General features: G+C 38.2%; 1 protein-coding gene across 8 annotated transcripts in view; it reads left to right on the top strand.

Moving 5' to 3' along the window:
* NOL4 (nucleolar protein 4) overlaps positions 1 to 23158 on the top strand; it is a 383971-nt gene that overhangs the window by 328610 nt on the left and 32203 nt on the right. For all 8 annotated transcript variants that reach the window (XM_007520939.3, XM_060173710.1, XM_007520940.3 and 5 more), the window contains one exon: positions 21837 to 22017. In XM_007520939.3, the coding sequence (XP_007521001.1) occupies positions 21837 to 22017 (181 nt within the window). The remainder of the gene's footprint in view (positions 1 to 21836; positions 22018 to 23158) is intronic.

The following is a 23158-nucleotide window of genomic DNA, read 5'->3' as shown; positions in this document are numbered from 1 at the left end:
CTATCCAATAACAAATAAAATTTAAAAAATTTTTTAAATCTATTAAAATGGGATAGTTTTGATTTAAAAAAGCCTCACTTCTATAACCACATTGTTTTACATTAAAATAGTAAAACATTGGATCTTTAAACTGTGTAATTAGTGATTATTCCTCTCTGCCTTTTGCAACATAGATTGTAATAGGGTGAGGGTGTGGTATCTGCTTTAGATACTAGTTTCCCTCTTCCTACTCTAGTCACCAATGAGAGTTAGCAGCAGTGCTTGGTAAAAGAAAACCTGATATGTAACCAATCCCTGACAAAGAAGGACCAGAATTGGTTAAAAAAAAAAAAGCTGTTACTTTCTTTTCATCTTTCATTCAACTTAATAAAAAAATACAGGCTAGGCCATATTCTGGTACTAAAACTTAGTCTTATTGTTTTTTTTCATTAATTTCTTTTATCTGATTGAGATAGAAATTAAGAAAGAGAAAGATAGTGAGAAACAACTGAAGAGCCACTGCTTCACCATTCGTGAAACTTATTCCTTGCAGGTGGGCCCTTGCACATAGTAACTTGTGTGCTTTACCAGGTGAGCCAGCACCCAGCCCCAGAACTTAGTCCTTTCATTAAAGAGTTGTTCATCTTTGCTGGGAAGGAATAGTAAGGACAAGAGGGTTATGACTGGACAACAGCAGATGGTGAGAGTTTGTATAAAGCTCAGTAAATGTGGGGAGACATTTCAGAACATAGAATGAAGCATAGACCCAAGCTAACTCTCCTCAATAAATCATGTCAAGAAATAGAAATGTTTTCAGGCAGACTCTTCTTGAAACTATTTAAACTTACTTGAAAGCATCCATATCCCTCAAAATGCAGTTGCTTTGCATTCTAAATTCTGTTCTTCTAGCGTTTGCCCTTCTTCCGTAGCCAGTCAACAGCGTCAGGTTGAGCCTGATGTAAAGTTTCGAGACCTCCTTTGAATCTGGAGAGGTGGCAGTCGTTGACTATGTGGGTCATAGTCTGTCTGTAGCCGCAGGGGCAGTTCGGGTCGGCTCTGGCTCCCCAGCGATGGAACATAGCGGCGCACCAGCCATGGCCTGTTCGATAGCGATTGAGGAGGGCCCAATCATGACGTGCTATGGCCTGTTCGATAGCGATTGAGGAGGGCCCAATCATGACGTGCTAGGTCAAAGCCGGGTTGACGCTTGCAGGGGTCTGTGATGAGGTGTTTGTTCTTTATCTCAGCTGACTGCCAACTCTGTTTTCAAGAGACTGGAACAGAGAAGTTCAGTGTAGGCGTAGGGGACCAGATTGGGTGACGAGACGTCAAGCATTGGACAGGGTGGGCGAAGATATCCGCGTATATTGGCAGGTCCGGTCAAGCGTAGACACGGGAAATGAACTTAGATGATGCTGCATCCCGATGAATATCTGGCGGGGTGATGTTGCTAAGAACTGGCAGCCATGGAACCGGGGTGGAACGGATGGTTCCAGAAATTATCCTCATGGAGGAATATAATTTGGAATCGACCAAGTGGACATGGGGGCTACGGAACCATACTGGGTGGGGCACAGTATTCTGCAGTGGAATAGCATAATGCCAGAGATGATGATCGCAGTGTGGAAGCGCTCACGCCCCATGAGGAGCTGGCCAGTCTTGCAATGATGTTATTCCTCGCGCCCACCTTTGCTGCAGTTTTTATGAAATGTTCGTGAAATGACAGAGTGCGATCGAGAGTAATGCCAAGATAGACTGGCTGGGCTTCATGCCGGATTCTCGTACCGCCAAGCTGCACATTAAGCTCACGCGAGGCCGAGGCATGGTGTAGATGGAAAACAGATGATACCGTTTTTTGCTGTGCTAGGGATCAGTCGCCATTTTTTACAGTAATCAGATATCAGAGACATGTCTTTCGTGAGTGTTTCCTCGAGGATGTCGAACTTGGATGCCTGAATTGCACAGCAGATGTCATCGGCGTAGATGAACTTCCTTGAAGTTTCTGGGAGGTCATTGATGTAAATATTAAATAGCGTAGGAGCCAGAACAGAGCCCTGGGGGAGGCCACTTGAGACAGGTCTCCATCTGCTAGACTTGTCACCCAGATGCACCCGGAATCTTCTGTTTTGGTGAAGAAACGATATAGTGTTGGCCACCCATGGAGGCAGGCATCTTGAGATCTTGACTAGGAGACCACGGTGCCAGACTGTGCCATAGGCTGCTGTGAGATCAACAAAGACAGCACCCGTCTTTAAATTCTTCTGGAATCCATTTTCAATGTAAGATGAGAGGGCCAGGGCTTGTTCGCAGGTAGATCTTCCTGGGCGGAAACCAGCTTGGGCGGGTGATAGGAATTTCTCTGTAAGAGGAGAAATACGTGACAGAAGCAGCCTCTCAAGGAGTTTGTAACACACGGAGAGGAGAGAAATTGGTCTATAGCTGGCGGCCAGTGTTGGGTCTTTCTTTGGTTTCAAAACTGCTATAATCTTCGCAAGACGCCAAACTTTGGGCATAGACTCAGATTCCAAGATGTGGGACAGGAATGAAAGGAGCCACTTCTTTGCCGCGGGACCCAGGTTAAGAATGAGTTCTGGGGTGATGTTATCATAGCCAGCAGCTGTTCCCGGTTTAACCCTCTTCAAAGCATCTTCCAGTTCAGACAGTGTAAAGGGAGAGAGCTTTGGAGATGGACAAGATAACCGGAAGTGGGATGACCACTCATGGGAAATTTCTCTTTTCCAGACTGGGTCGATCTTAGCACGTCCAACTTGAGTTAGGTGACTGGCCACTGAGTTTGGCGATACGGGAGGATGGGAGACGGGAGGGGGTTGGCTACCGGCACCCAGTCTGTGAAGAAGCTTCTAGGCCTTCCTACTTGAGTGGGTGAAGTTCAGACTTTCCGTGAGTTGTTGCCAGCGGGCTTGGCGTGCTGCATCCAGGGAGGCAATGAGATGGTCAGCCACATCTGGGTCGCCCGACTCATCATACTGCTTTAGTAGTTGCTCGCATTCAGCATCAAGACAATTCTGTGATACAGAGCGAAGGCCATAGCTGTTGGGGTCTGTTACATTTGTCTTCTACCCCTGTGAAGAACTACTCTGATTTTTTGGTTGTTTTAGACACAGAGTAAGAGAGAACACAGCACCAAAGTTTCCTTCAGTGTGGTGGGGGCTTGATTCGAATGTGGGTCATGTATATGTCAAAGCAGTAAACTATCCAAGTGAACTATTTTTCAAGCTTAGAACTACTCAGGTGATGTTTTAACTCATCCATGCCAGTGTGTTTCTTGCTCTGCAATATGTGAATAATTGTCATCTCATGTAAGTGTTTTGAGAACTGAGATCATGTATTATAAACATCTAGCCCTACCAAACTCTTAGTAGAAGTTAGTTTTCTTCCTAAAGGAGAAAAACACATTTCGCTTTTCCATCAAAGTTCTACCGACTTCAAGCATCCTGTTTTGAAATATCATTATTTCCTTAAGCCTTCTACTCCATCATCCACTCCTTTGTCTTAGCATTATCCAGTATTATGAGATAAAATATTCCTACCTCTTCCTTCCTGAGACAGTACCTTGTGTATCTAAATGAATTATTTCATTTCATATGACTCAGTTTTTCTGTAGTATTAACAGTGACAACTCCTTGTCCTTTTCTCAATTGTCAAATTTCTCCTTTATATTTGATTCTTCCTACAGACATTCATAAATGTGATGCAATCCCAAGCAAAAGAAAACAAGCATGGACAGTAGATAGCATAATGGTTATGCAAACAGACTCTTATGCTTGAGGCTCCAGAGTCCCAGGTTCAATCCCCCACACCACCATAAGCCAGAGCTGAACATTGCTCTGGTAAAAGAGAAACAAACAGAAGGAAAGAACTCCCTCTGTTTTCCTAATGCTCTCATGTTCCTTTTTCTTTTTACAGCATACGTCCTTCAAAGGGTTTCTCAACTGACTCTCATAAGTCTCTTCTTCTGTCTCTTGAACCAAGGAAAGTCTCTGCACCTCCAAACATATTTTCTCAAAGATCACAATTGCTCATCTCCCTGTGGTGGGTGTCTGCAAAATGCTCTCACCCCAGATTTAGGCCCCTTTCCACTTTCATCCACCAGGACCCCAACCTACCTTCCCTCATCCCCTTTCTTATCTCTTCTTCCCCAGTGTCCTTTGATGTTTTGCATTAGATGTGTTTATCTAGCTCAATTATGTGTCAGATCCTCCATTATGTATACTCCTGGCATTAACTCCTGTTTATCTTTAAATTAATTTTAATTGATTAAAATTTGTCCCACAATTTTCTCCATGATATATAAGCATACATCTGCATTGGTTTATAATTCAAATTCAATGGAACGCTAAGCTTTTATATTGTTAAATTCACCTAAAAAAATACGTGTAGTGAGATTATTCAAATTCTGATATTGTAGATGTATCATAATATTTAGTTTCCTCCTTCCTTACCACTCAAATTATTCAGTATTTCTAGTAATGTATTTACATGTCTCAATTTAAGCACAGTCTGATAAAGGTGTGCTTGGGATAAGACGCTATGGCAAGCCTTCTAAAGATTGTCCTTCTAGCTGTACCTGCCGACCCCTCACTCTTTGGATGTGCTGTGTTCTGTTAGATGTGAATTATCTCAAGATGCTATCTTTTAGCATATTCTGCTTTATTTTGTCACATGCCCTATTCTATCTCTAAAAAATCACCACAATCCATCTTCTTATAGTCCTGTTACATAAGAGAAAAAACTTATTGCGCAAAGCGCAAAGATCAACATAAAGATCGCAGTTTGAGCCCGCAGCTCTCCACCTGCAAGGGAGTTGCTTCACAGGCAGTGAAGCAGGTGTGTAGACGTCTATCTTTCTCTCCCCCTCTGTCTTCCCCTCCTCTCTCCATTTCTCTCTGTCCTGTCCAACAATAACAGCAATAAAAAAAACGGCAACAAAAAGGAAAATAAACATAAAAAAGAGAAAAAAAATTAACATGCATTGCTGCTTACTGCTATAAGGAGTTTGAAAATTTGTAAATGAATATAAAGACATTAGGTCACAAAGAGAATAAAAGAGAACTTAGGAAGGGGTAACATGTTCTTTTTATGTTTGAAAGTGAAAATCAAACTTCCTACTAAGCATAGAGAAAGACCAATAAGAAGGCACTCAACCTTTGTAGGTCTTTATTGGATAAGGACAGAGAGAAATTGAGAGGAAAGGGGAAGATAGACAGAGACACCTGCAGCACTCTTTCCTTTCTCATAAAGCTTCCCCTTTTTACATAGGAACTGTGAACTTCATAAACCTGGTTACTTGTGCACTGTAGTGTGTTCATTTTACCAGACACACCACTGCCTGGCCTCTAACCTGTAGAAATTCTAAAATTTCTGAGATTCTCTTGAAGTTACCAGAGGATTTTTGCAATCTTTCTTAGAAGCTTCCAAGTACCATCTCTAGTTTTATATTTCTAAGTGACCTCTTCTTCCAGTTAAAAAAAAAAAGAGGCTTAATCTGTAGAGAAACAGAGGGGAAAAGTCACTGTCTTACATAACTTTATGAAGCCAACCCCTAGGGACAAGAGATCTTTGAATGTGAAGAACATTTCACAGCAAATGTAGAATTAATTTCTGTGCAATATTTTCACATGCATACATCCTCCTTTATATATTACCTAATCGTCCCTTTCATATTCCATTTTGACATGTTATTTTTTTTTCTTTATTTCTTCAGAAAGATCTTCCCTCTCGGGTACAATCTCCAATAATTCTTTCACATTACTAAAACTTATGACCTTATGAGGTTATTATTATCATGTCATACATTTTTCATTTATTTCTCTTATGTGGTCCCTCCCCAATCCAACTCACTGTAGATCCTTTGAGGGCAATGATTCTGCTATTTTATCTTCTGATATACCTCCCAGCATATAGCTGAGTGTGTAGATTAGTAATAGGATGCCTTCCCCAAGATGGAACTATATACCTAAATAATTTCTTGAATAACAAATTAGAATTTCATTGATACTGGAAATAAAATTGTAAAACTCATATTGAAAATGAAGAAATATGCTAATAGTGACATTGCCTCTCTTAACATATAACCTACCCCCACAGTCTTCTGACATATGAGAACACTTTCCATAAGTAATGGTAGCAGTACAATTCTTCTTCTTCTAGCATTTGCCCTTCTTCTGTAGCCAGTTAACAGCATCAGGTTGAGCCTGATGTAAAGTTTCGAGTACAATTAAGAAGAAGAGAACAAAAATTCAACTTATATTATACATATTATATTATATGTACATATACATATAATACACAGGTCAGAGTTAAAAATGCTTCAAATTTATCACAAAATGATTTAATATCATTTCTATCACCTTATGCATGTTCCAGTTAAAATTATTTCACATTACTATTGAAACATCTTTCAGTGATTCAAGCATCGCATTTTAGTGACTTTTCTAATTATTTTACCTTGACTATTTTGTAACTAATAGATTCAGGGTATCAAAATGAGTAGGTCATTCTTACACCCAGTGTAAATTATAATAACCTGCAAGCCATTATTCCAGTATGTAAGAATTAAGATTTCAATTGTATGGTTCCTTCAAGACATTCAATTCAGATAAATGTTGTTTACTATATGACTGAGCATAATGTTCAGTGAAAGCAGTGATGAAGGAGCCCATTATGCAGAGTAACATTGGGAAGGGGTTGTTCTTCATTCTGCTCAGTCAACCATGTCAGCACACCTGTTTCTAATTTGAAAACCATCTATGACTACCTCTAAACATTTGTATTGAAATAGCATCATTACTCAAGTTTCTCCACTTGCTCAAAAATAAAATTGAATCGGTGAAAATTGTCTGCCTTGGCAAGGTTTTTTTTGTAGAACTTTAATTGTATTTTTCAAATTTCTGCTTTCCAGTCAAATCTAATTTTCTATGTCAGTATTGAAAACTCCCAGGACCATGCTTTGAAAATTTAGGGTGACTGATTTCTAGGGTTAAATAGACATTATCTAAGAAGGCACTTTAAGAGTACTTGGCCAGAGTTGTGTTGATTGATGCTTATGCACTGTATCCAACTATAGCTTTACATAAATCACAGGCTACTCTTCTACTTTGGAAAAAATGGTCTCTACAAAATGAAAGTTTTTCTTAGTTTGTAAATTGGCGTGCACCCTACTTATTAGATTTTTACCTAAAATATTAAAGTCGAAACAGCATTGACACATAAGAGTTTATTCTTAACATAACCCACTAATATATTATTTGTTATAAGAAGAAATAAGTGAAATAAACACTAGGCTTCTTGTAACTCTAGAACTGTTTTGTACCAGAAATAACCTTTCTAAAAGCCCCCTTTTATGTACCACATGTTCTATTACATTGTAAATAAATTAATACACCTCTTTGTGCAGGTTAGCATCATATTCAGACAGCTATTATACAGGCACTTTCCTTGATCTTCTGATATTTTCATATAAATGTAGCTATATAATAACTAGTGGTTAGCTGCTCTTAAAATAAACCTATCAGTCTCCCTGGTGTTTCTAGAAGTTTCATGCTAAAAGTATTCAGAATCTTCATTACAAATGTAATAATTGCTGTGAATTTTATTACATTTGTCACATTTTACAGATAAAAATTCAGGCATAGTTATCAAATTTAGATTATCACTCTGAAATAAATTTCCAAAATTTGAGGATATTACTGTCTTAGGTCTATTTCCCTACCTCTGGTAGCATATTCATTCAAGATAATTACAGCAACCTAAGAACCATTTTGTGTATAACAGGAGTCTTTCTCTAGGGGCCAGAAGGTGTCTCCCTGGGTAAAGTATACACATTACCATGGCTAAGACTAGGCTCAAACCCTCAGTACCTATTTTATCTATATGATATGTTTTTATTTTAGGCACATAATATGTTAAAGATGCACTAAGAAACTTTGAAGAGATCTAGTTATTCAGGATAAGATAAACAGGTTAAAAATTTGAATGTACAATTAAAAATTACATGACAAACCATCATTAAAAACCATGACAACACAATGATTATGAGAAACTTCCTATAATTTTGGTACACAAATTAATTAAATTAATCCAAATTAATTAAAATAACACAAGTGATTAAGCATGTAATATTAGTAATGTTCCTTTCAGTATAGGATTTGACCCAAATATAAAATAAATGAAACCTGCTCTAGCCATTTGCCCTGCCCCCTGCCCTCCATCATTCTTGTCCCCCCAGTTGTGGAGGACAGACCTTCCCCGTCTCCTTTTGTACTGTAGACTGTCAAGCCTCTTATTTCACTGCTGTTATCACTACCTTCAAGTTTCTGCTCTGTTCCCACCTCTGAAGATTTATTTTATTTCCTAGTGAAGTAGAGAAAGTTCTTCCTGTGAGGGAGAGAGGAAGCAAAGCACCAATACCATATGGTACAAGGGATTTTTTTCCCCAATAGTTTGCCACCACTTGTCTAGTTCATCTTGCATAGCATGCCTGTCACCACCTTTAAATTGAAGCTTTAGGAATGAGGAGATACCTCACTGGCTAGCGCACATGTCTTGCTGTGCTTCTGACCCAGGGTCAAAACCTGGCACCACACAGGAAACTCCAGTACTGTGGTTTCTTTCCCTCCTTTCTTTCTTCCTTCCTTCCTTCCTTCCTTCCTTCCTTCCTTCCTTCCTTCCTTTCTTTCTTTCTTTCTTTCTCCTTCTCCTCCTTTTTTAATGAAAACAGCATTAAAGAACATAAATTATGGTGAGATCTTGTGTTATACAGCAAATCCTAGCAATGGGATTTTCAAAGTAAACCAAATTTCCAAATAATTTTGTTATAACGGTAATTATCTATTGCCTTCTTAAACCCTAACACCCTTTTCACATTCTCTATGAAACCCGTGTTTCTCGCAGTCCTGAAACTTCTGGGGTGGGGCTCATTCTCCTGCATGCTTCTCTTAATTCATACCAACTGATACTGCATCTGCTGATCTCAACCTAATCAATGCAGCCAGTAGCACCTCAGCATATTTCACTTCAGACTATGTCCGGAGATGCCATGCATGGAATGTCAACCCTCCAGCCTCATTACTATGAGACTTTTCCTAGCTCATAGGACTCCTTAATTCCATATCAGGTGGTGCACTTCCTAACAAAGCCTCAGAACCTCAGAACCTAGATATAGACCAGGGCCCAAGAGATAGGGCATATGTACATATGTCTACATAAGTTAGGGAAAAATACATACCTTAAAGCAAAAGTACACAGTAGTTTGCAGTAAGTCAATAAATGCAGCAAGCAAGTAGAAGGACCTAAAAAAGACATCCATAAATTACCTAATCAAATAGTTTCTATTTAGACCTAGATACACTCCTCACCTACTTCCTATTTCACTTCCTTCAATCACTCCAAGGCTAACCTTGTCAAACAAAGTAAGAACTACAAAAGCTGGATAAGGGCAAGAGACCGGCATACTTTAATGATGGCTCTTTTATTCACTATCAGGCTACCCCATCACCTGAGGCCCTAGTCAGAAAATCCTGGGATTCCCAGACAGACATGATGGGCCTAGACAGATCCCTGTCTTCACTGTCATTGGTCATCTCCATTAGGAACAACATAATGGACTCCTCGAAGGGCCTCTACAGGACCTTATCCCACATGAGGATCCACAATGGTAGGGACAACCCCATTCTCCGAAGGGAGGTTGGACCAAAATCTACCACTCGAGAAAGATGGCTCTGTCAGTGGGTGCAGCCTAGAAAGTTCCTAGCTCAGACCTACAAGGATGTAGAGGTTACACAGGCTCCTGTGATGAATATGGGCCCCAGATCAAATCAGTAGGGTTTACAGTTAACAGTATTTATATAATTTTCCCATATTTGGGAGCTATTCTCTTCCCTGATCCAGCTTTCTTTCTCTCTGTCACTCTCTATACATGGAAAGAAAACATCCCTGAAGCAATGAAATCATGCATATGTGAGGCCCTGACTTCACAATAAACTAAAATTCTAGGAAGACAAGTATTTGCCCATTTTTCCCACATTCTTTTTTAATTTGTTATTAATAGTTTGCTATACAAGATTACAATGTACAGTTCCACACCACCAAAGTTCTCTAGCCCTACCCTCCTACCTCCCAAAGAGAACCACCATAGTTCTCACAAGTCTTACAGTTTTCTGCTTCTGTTTTGTTTGAATTTTTTGTTTGTTTTTGGCAAGTTCATGTAAATCAGCTCTCTAGATTCCACATGAGTGAAACCATCTGGTAGTTGTCTTTCTTCTCTTTACTTATCTTGCTAAGCATTATCAGCTCCTGTTCCATCCATTTTGTCCCAAAGGACACATTATCATCTTTTTTTGATTGCAAAGTAATAGTCCGTGGAATTTATATCCCATAAATTCTATAGCCATTCACCCTAGCTAGGCTGCTTGCACTCTTTGACTATTGTGAATAATGCAGCTATGAACATAGGGTTGCACAGGTACCTGCTAATTAGTGCTGGATAAATGCCTAAGAGTGTTACAGCTAGATCATAATGTACTTCTATTTTTATTTGTTTAAGGACTCTCCATACAGTCTTCCTAAGGGGCTGCACCAGTTTGCATTCCCACCAGCAGTGAATCAGAGTTCCCTTTTCTCAACAACCTCTCCAACACCTGTCATTTCCTGATTTGTTGATGTAAGCCATTATCTCGTGTGTGAATGGTATCTTAATTTTAATGTGCATTTCTTCATGTGCCTATGAACCATGTGTACCTCTTCTTTAGAAAATTGTTTAGTTCTTTAACCCTCTTTTTTATTGGACTATTTTTTTTAATTCTTTTTTAGAGCTGTACCAGTTCTGTATAGAGGTTTGATATCAGTTGCTTGTCTGGTGTGTGATGTGCAAATATCTTCTCCCATTTACTGAGTTGCCTGGTTATCCTTGTGTAGTTTGCATGTTAAAAAGGAAAAAGACAAAAAACTATTTACAACTGTGATATCTCTTTCTTGTCTGATTGCATTGGTGAGAACCTAGAGAATTTTGTTGAATAACAGTGGAGATAGCAGGTATCCTTGTGATTTATCATTTTTATCTTGGTTGATATGATGAATTACATTGACTGATTTGTGGATGTTGAACCATCTCTGTTTCCCAGGGATGAATCCCCCTTAGCCTTGGTGAATTATTCTCTTGATATGTTGACTTGAGTACCCTGTTTCAACCTAGCACCTGGAGCTTCTGTTTGTCTTTCTCTTGGATGTGTGTTTCCTGGACACACAGAAAAGATGGGCCTTGGGTTGGGCAGTAGCACAGTGGGTTAAGCGCACATGGCACAAAGTGCAAGGACCGGTGTAAGGATCCCATTTCTCTCTGTCCTATCCAACAACAATGACATCAGTAACAATGATAATAATAACCACAACAATGGTAAAACAACCAGGGTAACAAAAGGGAAAAAAATGGCCTCCAGGAGCAGTGGATTCGTGGTGCAGGCACCAAGTCCTGGCAATAACCCTGGAGCCAAAAATAAATAAATAATAAATAAAAGATGGGTCTTGCTTTTTCATCCATTCAGTGACTCTGAATCTTTGTGCTGGTAAATTTAAGCCATTCAAAAATAGGAGGATTATTGATAAATGTTGATTGTTTATAGCCATTTTGAATTTTGTTTCAGAGTTGCTCTATTTTCTTCTGACTCCTTTCTTGTTCTTTTCTCTGTTATTTTATGTGATTGGCTTTTATGTATATATGTTTCCTATTTGTCTTTGTGGTATATTCTGTTTTGTGGTTATCATGAATATTGTAACTTACAATATATACAAGAGTCATTTTCAAGTTGGCCTTGGTTCATCAACATTGGACTGCGTCGCTCAGTTTTGCTCTCCCCTTTGTGTCTGGTCTTCCCTGTTGTTGTGTTCCGGGGTTCTATTCTAATTCTTATCACCACAAAAAAAAGCTGGAATTCCTTTGCCTTTTCTTTTCATGTTGGACTCCTCAGAATTTCTTTAAGGCAGGGTTGGTAGTAGCAAATTCCTTCAGATTCTGAATGTTTGAAAAAAAAAATAGGTCTCCATATTTGAAAAACAATTTAGCAGGATATAGGATTTGTGGCTGACAATTCTTATCTTTTAATCTTTTAATATTTTGAATATGCCATTCCACTCCCTCTTTGTCTGTAGGGTTTGTTATGAGAAATATGATGAAAGCCTGATGTTCTACATTTGTATGTGACTTTCTTCCTTTCACTGGCAGCCTGCAATATTTTTTCCTTGTCCCTGGTTTTGGATAGTTTTACAATAATGTGTCTTGGCTGTGTAATTTTGGATTAAGTTTTTTAGGTGTGCATTCACATTCTTGGATTTCTATATTTTGAACATTGCTAAGGTTTGGAAAATTCTGCTAAAATTTCTTTGAATGTGTTCTCTTCTCTTTTTTTTTTCTCTCTCTCTTCTTCCCAGGGATCCCAATAACTCTGATGTTCATCTTTCAGATGGAGTCTGCTGTTTCATTGAAAAGTGCTTCATTTTGTCTAAACCTTTCCTCTCCAAGACTTTTAAATTCACAAAGTGTGGTGGTTATGTCTTCTGGTGTTGTTGACATTTTCTCTTCCTCCAGGTAAAGTCTATTTCTGAGGGCTCTTACCTCAACCTGAACTGCACTCAAAGTGTCTGTTAGGTCCTGCTGTTCTGTGTGGAGTTTTATTTGTTTTTCCTGTACTTTGTAATTCTTTGGTAAATGATCATGTTGTTTTTTAACTGATTACATACTGAGTTTTTTGAACTCTTTTTTTTTTTTTTCTAGATCTGTTTCTATCTGGTCATTTGGGGTTTCTGCCATCACTGTCTATTTCTGTTTCCACATTTAGTTTGGACTCATTTAGTTGTGCCAGCAGGCGCTGCTGTGACTAAGATGTGTATATATATCTTGGTGGGGGAGAAGAGTTTTTATCCTGAGTCACTGGGCTTGTTTTATGGCCTTGATGTCAATGCAGCCTCTACGGGACAGCAGCAATGGAGATTTGAAAAGTCACAGTTGTAAATTGTATTTTTTGTTTGTTTTTTGTTTTTTCCTTTTTAACAGTCTTTTTGTTGCTAAAACTTGAACCCGGAAATGGTGTCTCATCCGCCAATCTAATTTACTGCCTGCCTCCTCTGTGCACTGGTTTTTAGTCCTGGGAATAACTCACTCTCTTTTTGTCCTCAAGTCACATATGCTTGTACTCACCTGTGGCCTAGGTGATTTTCTTAGTTTCTTTTTTTTCTTTTCTTTTCTTTTTTTTTTTTTTTTCTTCAGACTTGTTTCTTTAACTGGGAATGGGAAGTGATAAGCCTCACTGCCAAACTCCCAGTCTGGTGCCTGAATATGGCCTTTTTGTCCAGGAAATTGTTCCTTCACCCTCTTTCTGTCCACAAGCCACAGGAAACTATTCACCTGTGGGTTAGTGAGTATGAAGCGATCCTAGCCCTATCTTGTTGAGTTCCCAGGTGATTATTGTTGCTTTCCCTAGTTGATTGGGGAGAGCAAAAACATGGCAGCTGCTACTCCATTCTCATGCTTCCAGAAGTACTCTAGGGCAGGCAGATAGGTAGATTAGTTTTGATCTTGTGAGCCGTGGAAGAAACTGAAGGCTGTTCTCCAAGCACAAAGGGATTTATTGAAGATTTCTGGCTGAGGATGACATAAACTTACATAAAAAAAATAATAATAAAGCAGGTGAGAGAAACTGGCAGAAAAATGTGGCTGACAAAATGTGAATGGGGTTGAAACTGGTCAGGTTATTTCAGTAGCCCAAATGAGAAGTTATGGGCTCTAAAACTAATTACTACTAATAACTGTTTCTCAGATGTATATTAAAAAGGGTCATTTTCAAGAAGGAGCTAAGTAGACTCTGGTTACTGGTTGATTGAGGAATGTAATATAAAAAGAAAAAAGTATATAAGTTCATTTTCTAGAAGAAATATTGGTGAGCAGTATTACATTGCCCCCACACACACACTTTTTTCTCTACTGGGGTAGGGATGGAATGGTTTACAATACAGGTGTTCACAATAGGTAAAATTTCTCCCCATAATAAGTTATGCAAGATACTCTCTCCCCCAGTCTATTTCCTTTTCCATTATCATGCACCAGAACCCCAATTCCCTTCCCTCCTTTTCTCTTCTTCTGTAGAACCCTTTTTTTTTTTAATTAAGATATTTGTGAAATGTTTCCAGAGGAAAAAATGAATTTATTTTCAAAGTAAAATTCAAATTTTAAATATTTGAATTCAGCAGGTCCTCAACAGCATCATTTAATTTGGTTTCATAGTGATGTTGATGAGAAAAATAAATTCCAGCTGCCCTCATTTTCTCTCTGACCTGTTCAACAACAGCAATGGCAACAATAACAAGGGCAACAAAATGGGAAAAATGGCCTCCAGGAGCAGTGGAAATGTAGTGCAGGCACCGAGCCCCAGCGATAACCCTGGAGGCAAAAAGAAAAAAAGAAAGTTCTATTTAACCAGCAGAGTTCAAATATAGAGGAGTTATTTCAAAGATATTTTCTGTTGTGCTAAATGTAAACTTTTTTTTTAAAAAAAATGAAATAACATTTCAATAAAAGCAGAAATGATTAGGTTTGAAAAATTAATTTCTTATTCCTAAAATATATAAAACTTAGTGAGAAAAATATTTAAATTGATTTTTTTCTGAGGTTAAAACATGATACACATATAACATCAGTTTATATATACAATCAGCTTTTTAAAGTTATTTTTATTGGGGGGACTAATGGTTACAGTAAATAGTTATTAATGCATGTATAAATTTTTTCCAGAACATTCTTATTTTCAGCCTAGGTTCTCCTCCACTGTCATGGATTGGGGCCTGAAAGCCATCCCCCTTTTCCCAGAGTCCTTTGCTTTAATGGAATGCTCCAAACCCAATCCAAGTTCTACTTTGTGTTTCCCCTTTCTGTTCTTATTTCGCAACTTCCGTCCATGAGTGAGATCATCCTATATTTTATCTTCTCTTTCTGGGTTATCTCACTTAAAATGGCTCCTTCAAGGTGAATTCATAATTCTGAATAGCTAAGTAGTATTCTATTGTGTAAATATACCACAACTTTCTTAGCAACTTATCTGCTACTGCACACCTAGGTTGCTTCCAATGTTGGGCTATTACAAATTGTGCTGCCATGAACATAGGTATACACACATCTCTTTGGATAAGTGTGTTTGATTACTTAGGATATATGTCTAGGAAAGGAGTTTCCAGTTCACAAGTTAGGTCCATATCTCTCTAGCCTTCTGAGAGTTCTACTGTCCACAGGGGGCAGGCTGATTTAAATGTTCAGCAGGGTTCCTTTACCTCTCCAACATTTTTGTTATTATCCTTTCTGATGTACTACATTACCATAGGAGATAACTGTTACCTGATAGTTGTATTTATTTGCATTTATCTGACAATCCATGACTTGGAACTTTTTAAAATTTTTTTTATTGGGGATTAATGTTTTACAGTCAACAGTAAATACAATAGTTTGTACATGCATAACATTCCCCACTTTTCCATATAACAATATAACCCCCACTAGGTCCTCTGTCATCAGACTTGGGACATTTTTTTCTTATGTCTGCTGGCATTTTGGATCTCTTTGGGGAGTATTCTATACATATCCATTCCCTACTTTTAGATGAGATTGTTTGTTGCTGAGTTTGATAAGATATTTATATATTTTCAAGATGAAAAACTTTTAGAATATTTTTGCTAAATTTCATTTTTTTTGATAGTCTCTACTTTTGTTTTGAATAATAAAACTGCAGCCATCAGGAAGAATTTTAGAATGGGTGATTTATTTCTTCTCTGACATTTTCCCACGTTTGAGTGGGCCTTATGTTGTGTTTTTCTTTAAACCAATAGTTCTCAAATCTTTACTGTTTATGGAATCATTATGTGTGTGTGTGTGTGTGTGTGTGTGTGTGTGTGTGTGTGTGTGTGTGTGTGTGTGTGTGTACTAATACTACTGCAAAAAGGATTTGCTAGCATAATAACCTGCTCATCAAAGAGTGGTAAACTCTGGATAGCAACTATCCTGCTGTGATTTTAGTTTTTAAAGAAATTCCTTAGCTGTATACTTGCTTTCAAATGGAAGAAACGATTAGGTGGAGATGTTTTCCAGTGGTTTGTACATGAAACAAACTGTACTCCCTCGTCCTGTCTGTACCAACAGAATAAATGTATAGCAGTAACTTAGCAAGAAAATTTAAAAGGCTTTATTGAGTAGAATACAAAGAATATATGAAGACAGCAAGAAAATTAAAAAGGCTTTATTGAGTAGAATACAAAAAATATATGAAGACGGGAAAAATTCAGTAATAATCTGTAAAAAGTTCAAACAAATCACCTGAATAATCCATGTGTTCGTGATCATGTTGTAATAGGCTTAGGAAGAATCTGTCGCAAGTTTCTTTGTGATCAAGAGTGGCCCACTAGTGCCCTGACCATTCTCATTACTATCAAAAAATGCATTGCTAAGGTATTCACATTACTAAGTTTAGCAGACAATTTATTTGACTTCCGTGGCTGTTTTTTTTTTTTCTTAAGTCAATTGCTTGATCAACCAATTTCTAATATATAGATATATGTACTACTTTTTACATTTATTTATTGCCTTTTGTTGCTCTTGTTTTATTGTTGTTGTTATTGATGTCGTCGCTGTCGGATAGGAGAGAGGAGGGAAAGACAGAGAAGGGGAGAGAAAGATAGACACCTGTAGACCTGCTACACTGCCTGTGAAGCAACCCCCCTCTGCAGGTGGGGAGCCGGGGCTCAAACCAGGATCCTTACACCAGTCCTTGGCGCCATGTGCACTTAACCTGCTGTGCTACTGCCCAGTTCCCTTCCCTGGTTATTTTTATAGGCAGAAACAAAGATAACTTAAATACATAGTAGATATTACATGCTATAGCTAAAGTCACAGAAATGTAATATTTCCCCATACAATTGTTTTAACTTGTTAGAATGTTAAATGGAATCAGATCTCATTTAAAGAAAAATAAAGTCCATCTAAAGTACTTGAGTTAGAGGATTCCTGAAGCATCTGCATTGAATTAGGAATTTATGAGCTCCAGTGGCGCAATCGGTTGCCGCGCGGTACTTATACAGGAATTATTCTGTGTGGCTCAAATAACAGATACATTTCAGCAAATTCAAGGTTGTTTTTTTTTTCTCTCAGTGGTTTCTATGAATAGAGGGAAAAGGAATATGTGTCAGTCTTCTCAATTACTGTGTCAGTGAGGTCAAAAACAGGAAATGTCTCCTCTGAAATACTCCCATTAAAAGTATTCATCATAGTAAAAGTCCATTTGATATATTTACTGGTAAGTCCTGAGTCCAGTAATTGAAGCCAATACAAGCATTCCTTTAACTTAATGTATATATATATTTAAATATTTATTTATTCCTTTTTGGTGCCCTTGTTGTTTTATTGTTATAGTTATGATTGATGTCGTTGTTGTTGGATAAGAGAGAGAGGAGGGGAAGAGAAAGACACCTGCAGACCTGCTTCACCGCTTGTGCAGGTGGGGAGCTGGGGGCTTGAACCTTACTCCAGTCCTTGTGCTTTACACCATGTGCGCTTAACCAGCTGCGCTACTGCCAGACTCCCCAACTTACTGTATATTTTTAATTGCAGAAATCTCGATCTAAAACACTTCATATTATCTAGTTTGTTACTGGTAACCATTAAATAATTGATGCTATCTTATTTTTATAACAATGTATTTATAAATTTCAAATATGTCCCAGAGAAGCTGTTTTTTGATGAATAAGATTTGTTTTTTTTGTCCAGAGAAGTCTCAGAGCATCAATATTATACTCTTCTAGAAATAATACTCATAGCAACCCAGGAATAAGTTGTCAGCTTTGAGAACTTTCTGAAATAGTAGCTTAGAGATAAAAATACAATGCCAGGTGATATAGTTTTCTTACTAAATTCTATTATTTGGAAGTCAAATAATAGTAATTCTTCGAGAAAAACATGAATTAGCTTTATATTAACTATTTACAAAAAAAAAGACACTGAAGTCCAGATTTTATTGGGATTTTCATATGTTTATTTCTCAATAAATAGTGGGCAGCCAAGAACATTAAGAATGCAAATCTGTGTTTGAATACAAATGGCTTCCTAGGAGGCCTGTTTTGATAATTAAAGCAATTAATCATCTTCCTGCTCAGTGTAGTTACTACGATTTGAAATGATAGTTGATAATAAGTCTGAGGTAAACTTTAAAAATAGAATAGCATATTTAATAATACACATTACATCTTTTTTTAAATTAATTTATTTAAGAAAGGAGACATTAACAAAATCATAGGATGGGGGGATACAACTCCACACAATTCCTGCCACCCAATTTCCATATCCCACCCCCTCCCCTGATAGCTTTCCCATTCTCTATCCCTCTGGGAGCATGGACCCAGGGTCATTGTGGGTTGCAGAAGGTGAAAGGTCTGGCTTCTGTAATTGCTTCCCCGCTGAACATGGACTGGTCGATCCATACTCCCAGTGTGCCACTCTCTTTCCCTAGTAGGGTGAGTCTCTGGGGAAGCTGAGCTCCAGGACACATTGGTGGGGTCTTCAGTCCAGGGAAGCCTGGCCGGCATCCTGATGGCGTCTGGAACCTGGTGGCTGAAAAGAGAGTTAACATACAAAGCCAAACAAATTGTTGAGCAATCATGGATCCAAAGGTTGGAATAGTGGAGATGAAGTATTGGGGGGGTACTCACTGCAAACTCTAGTGTACTACTGCTTTCAGGTATATATTTTGCACTAGTTTATGGATACGTGTGAACATATGCTCTATCTCCTGGAACCTGGTCTATATCTAGGTTTTGGGACTTTGTTAAGAAGTGAACCACCTGGGTTGGAATTAGAGAATCCTGTGAAAGGAAAGGTCTCACCCGAGTGATGAAGCTGAAGGGTTGTCGTTCCACACCTGAAGTCTCTGGACAGAGTCTGAAGTGAAACGTGCTGGGGTGGCATTTGTTGCATTGATTAGGTTGCAATCAGCGGATGCAATATTATTTGATAAGAATTGGAAGAAGCATACGGGAAAGTGGGCCCTACCCTAGGGTCCCAGGACTGGGGGAAGTTTAGGCTCTATAGTGGAAATGTGAGGTTCCTGCTGTCTTAGGGTTCAAGAAGACAATGGATAGTTATTGTTATCATCACATTATTTGGTAATTGGGTTAGCTTTGAAAAGTCCCTTTGTTAGACATACAATCAATTTTCCCCCTCTCATATTAAATAGTGATTTATATGACTACAATAGGTATGTACATAAACACTATTCCCATCACCAAAAGATTGTGTCCCATCCCCACCCACCCCCACATTACATCTTAAAGAGAATTAAAGAAAAATATTGTGGAGACAGTAACCTCATATTTTTTTCTTCCTGTCAACTCATTAATAAATCCTCCTTCCTCTGGGTGAATATTTCACTGTGATTTTCCAAACACAGAAAAGTAGATTGATAAATTTTAGAAACACTGCCATTTTTTTTAAACTAGAAATTCAGTGTTGCCTGACTTCTTTCCAATCATGAAACTGGGAAGTTAGAAGAATCCTTGAGGACAGTCCTTTCCCCAAAGCCTCACCATTGCTCTAAAATACAGAATATTCTGGTTTTCAATAGTAACCCAGTGACTGTATAAGTGTAGAGTGAAAGAAAGCAAAGCTGCTTGTCTGGGCAAAGGGGATAACTGTTATAAGAAGTATTTCTGTGTATCCTAACCCCATAAACTTAAGAAGGCTCTAAAATATACCCTCATGGAGACCAGCCTTAAACATCCATAAAGAAGTTTGAAATATACTATTTTAAAGGTAATTTCAATTGTATATATGAAAAATAAATTAACCCATGTTAATAGTTAAATTAACACATTACTAGTTCATCTATCAATCTTTAGGTGGTAAATAAATGTGGCCAAATCTTTACACACTTTAGTTTTAAACTGAAGATACAAAATATCTGTTTTATATATGAGGTTACTTACAGAAGTAGAGTCATACCCTGGTATCCAAAGAGATAGTTTCATAACTACCCCTCAATAGATATCAAAACCTCAGGATTTTCAAGACCCTTATATAAAATGATGTCCTATCTGTATAACTGCATATACAACCCCCCAAATAATATCTAGATTTATAAACCCTAATACAATGTACATGTCATAGAAATGATTGCTGTGCTGTCATTTTAAGAAATAATGACAAGAGCAAAATGTCTATACCTGCTCATTACAGTGAACCATCCCAGACCTAACTAAATGCATAATATGGATTTTCCATTCACAGTAAGTTGAATTCACAGAAAGAGTCTGTACAGAGAGAAAATAACCACTCATACATGGAAGGACATTTTACTATGCCTTCTGTTGTCATCTTTGTTCTGACCATTTTCCACTTATCCTGCCAGTGTATCATATTACTTAAAAAAGCACTTTGTAACAGGTACTAACAGCTTGACCACATTTCCATATGGACCCCATAGTCTTCAATCTACCATGTGAGCTACTTCCCAGCCCTCTAATATAATTTTTGAATGTATCCAGTTTTTTTCTAATTCTAGCATCAATACACCATTCAGTGAGTTCAGAATAATATTTGTGTCTGACTACATTAGATAAGACCTGTAAGTGCATCTTGAAATGACTGTCATTTGTGAGTGGTTTATTTCATTTAGCATTAGATGATCAAAGTTCATTCATGATGTCAGATATGGCAGGATCTCCTTTTGGTACTGAATAATATTCCATTATATTTATAATATACTTTTTCTATCAATGGACTTCTAGGTTTCATTCACTTGGCTATTGTAAACAACTTTCTCTTTTTTAATTTTTTATTATCTTTATTTATTGGAGAGAGACAACAGAAATGAAGGGGGAGAGAGTCGCCTGCAGACCTGCTTCACAACTCGCAAAGCTTTCCCCCCTTCAGATGGGGTCGTGAACCTGGGTCCTGGCACATTTTTTCTTTTCTTTTTTTTTAAATTTTGTTTATTTTCCCTTGTTTTGTTTTTTGTTGTTTGGATAGGACAGAGAGAAGGATAAGACACCTGTAGACCTGCTTCACCACCTGTGAAGTGACTCTCCTGCAGGTGGGGAGCCAGGGGCTCGAACTCGATCCTTCCGCCAGTCCTCACACATTTTAACGTGTCCTCAAACAGGTGTGCCGCCACCCAGCCCCCAAACAACTTTCTCCATATAATTTTCGATTCAGTTGGAAATTCTATGTTGCCCCTCTATAATCTTATCTCAGTGTTGCTTTGCTTTACTTTTTTTTTTTAATATTAATGATAAACAGGGGGTTGGGCGGTTGTGCAGCAGGTTAAGCGCATATGGTTCAAAGCACAAAGACCGGAGTAAGGATCGCAGTGAAGCAGGTCTGAGGTGCCTTTCTTTCCCCCTCTCTGGCCTATCCAACAACAATAATAACCATAACAACGATTAAGATAAAAAAGGGCAACAAAAGGGAAAAAATGACATCCAGGAGCAGTGGATTCGTGGTGCAGGCACCAAGCCCCAGCAGTAACCCTGGAGGAAAATAATAATAATAATGAGAGAGAGAGAGAGGGAGCAATGTGCCAGGGATCTAATTCATGTTCTCACATCTACAAGCCCTGTGCTGTATCAGTGAGCTACCTTCTCAGCTACTGCATTTTTCACTTCCCAAGTCAAGTTGTTGAAAATGTACACATGGACTGACTTGCTGCTGAATGTCGGTTTCTGTAGTCATTGCAGACATGTAGAGAACAACCATAGTCCTGTTCAAAGTGAAATAGCACAGTGATCCGCTAAGTAATGGAACACTGCTCTGATTGCAGGATGAGTCTACTCCAGGCGACAAACAGTGTAAACCAGAGGCACCCCAGGCTACTTACTCAACCTCAGCTGCTTCAGGCTCCCAGGAGGTGTTATACATCAACGGAAATGGAACCTACAGTTACCACAGTTACAGAGGGTTAGGAGGGGGACTGCTAAATCTGAATGATGCTTCCAGTAGTGGTAAGTCTCTTGTTATCAATTGTTTTATTGTGTTAATCATCTGGAGTGGTACATATTTTACAACTGGAAGAGAAAATGAGTACACACTTGTACGCAATAGCCAGTCACAATCTCTTTAAAATTAACAAGAGGATTTAGTACAGAATGCCCATCACCTTACGAAATGGATTTTCTTATTCATTTGCTGTTATCCGACTGATACTGTTTTATATGCAGGAAATCTTAACCAAGTGTTTTAACAAACAGAGTTTAACAAACATGTTCTGCACCGTTCATCAGAGTTAATGACACATTTGCTCAGTGTTTGAAGAGCTTTTTTTAATTTGCTAAGTTTGGTCACCAGAAAATGTATTAATGTGATGAAACACAGACAGTTGTTCTAAATAAGAATACACAATGAAATAACACGTGGACACCTCTCCACCAAAAGTTTTTCAGTGCCAAAGGCACGTTCCAGCAGCAATGCATGGTGTGCTAACCCAGGCTTGTGTTGGCACATACTCAGTAAATTTGGGGGAATTTCCTGAGTTTGCATACCATACCCTACTAGAATGAATTCCATCTGAGTCATACACTATAGAGCCATACATATACTGGTTATGTTTTATAACTGAGTTCTATATAAAAAAAATTCATACTAAATTTAAAAATTCAAGGGAAAAAAGTTTCATTTCTTGCATAACAAAAAGCATGATAAAGTAATCAAAGCAGAAACGATAGGCTAAAATCATCTACTTATACCACGGAGAGTTAATAGATGAATGCATGAAGCCCTTCTAAAATGAAACATCCAAAACTATGTACTTAAAAACTATGATGGGGAGTCGGGCTGTAGCGCAGCGGGCTAAGCGCAGGTGGCGCAAAGCACAAGGACCGGCATAAGGATCCCGGTTCGAACCCCGGCTCCCCACCTGCAGGGGAGTCGCTTCACAGGCGGTGAAGCAGGTCTGCAGGTGTCTATCTTTCTCTCCTCCTCTCTGTCTTCCCCTCCTCTCTCCATTTCTCTCTGTCCTATCCAACAACGACAACAACAATAATAACTACAACAATAAAAGAACTAGGGCAACAAAAGGGAATAAATAAATAAAATAAATATTTAAAAAAAAAACTATGACTAGAAATAAAAACATACAATTCTCAA

This window comes from Erinaceus europaeus, chromosome 15 (genome assembly GCF_950295315.1).
Source record: "Erinaceus europaeus chromosome 15, mEriEur2.1, whole genome shotgun sequence".
In the NCBI taxonomy this organism is placed as follows: Eukaryota; Metazoa; Chordata; class Mammalia; order Eulipotyphla; family Erinaceidae; genus Erinaceus; species Erinaceus europaeus.
Note: the sequence above shows the minus strand (reverse complement) of the source record. Positions and strands in the feature narration are given on the sequence as shown.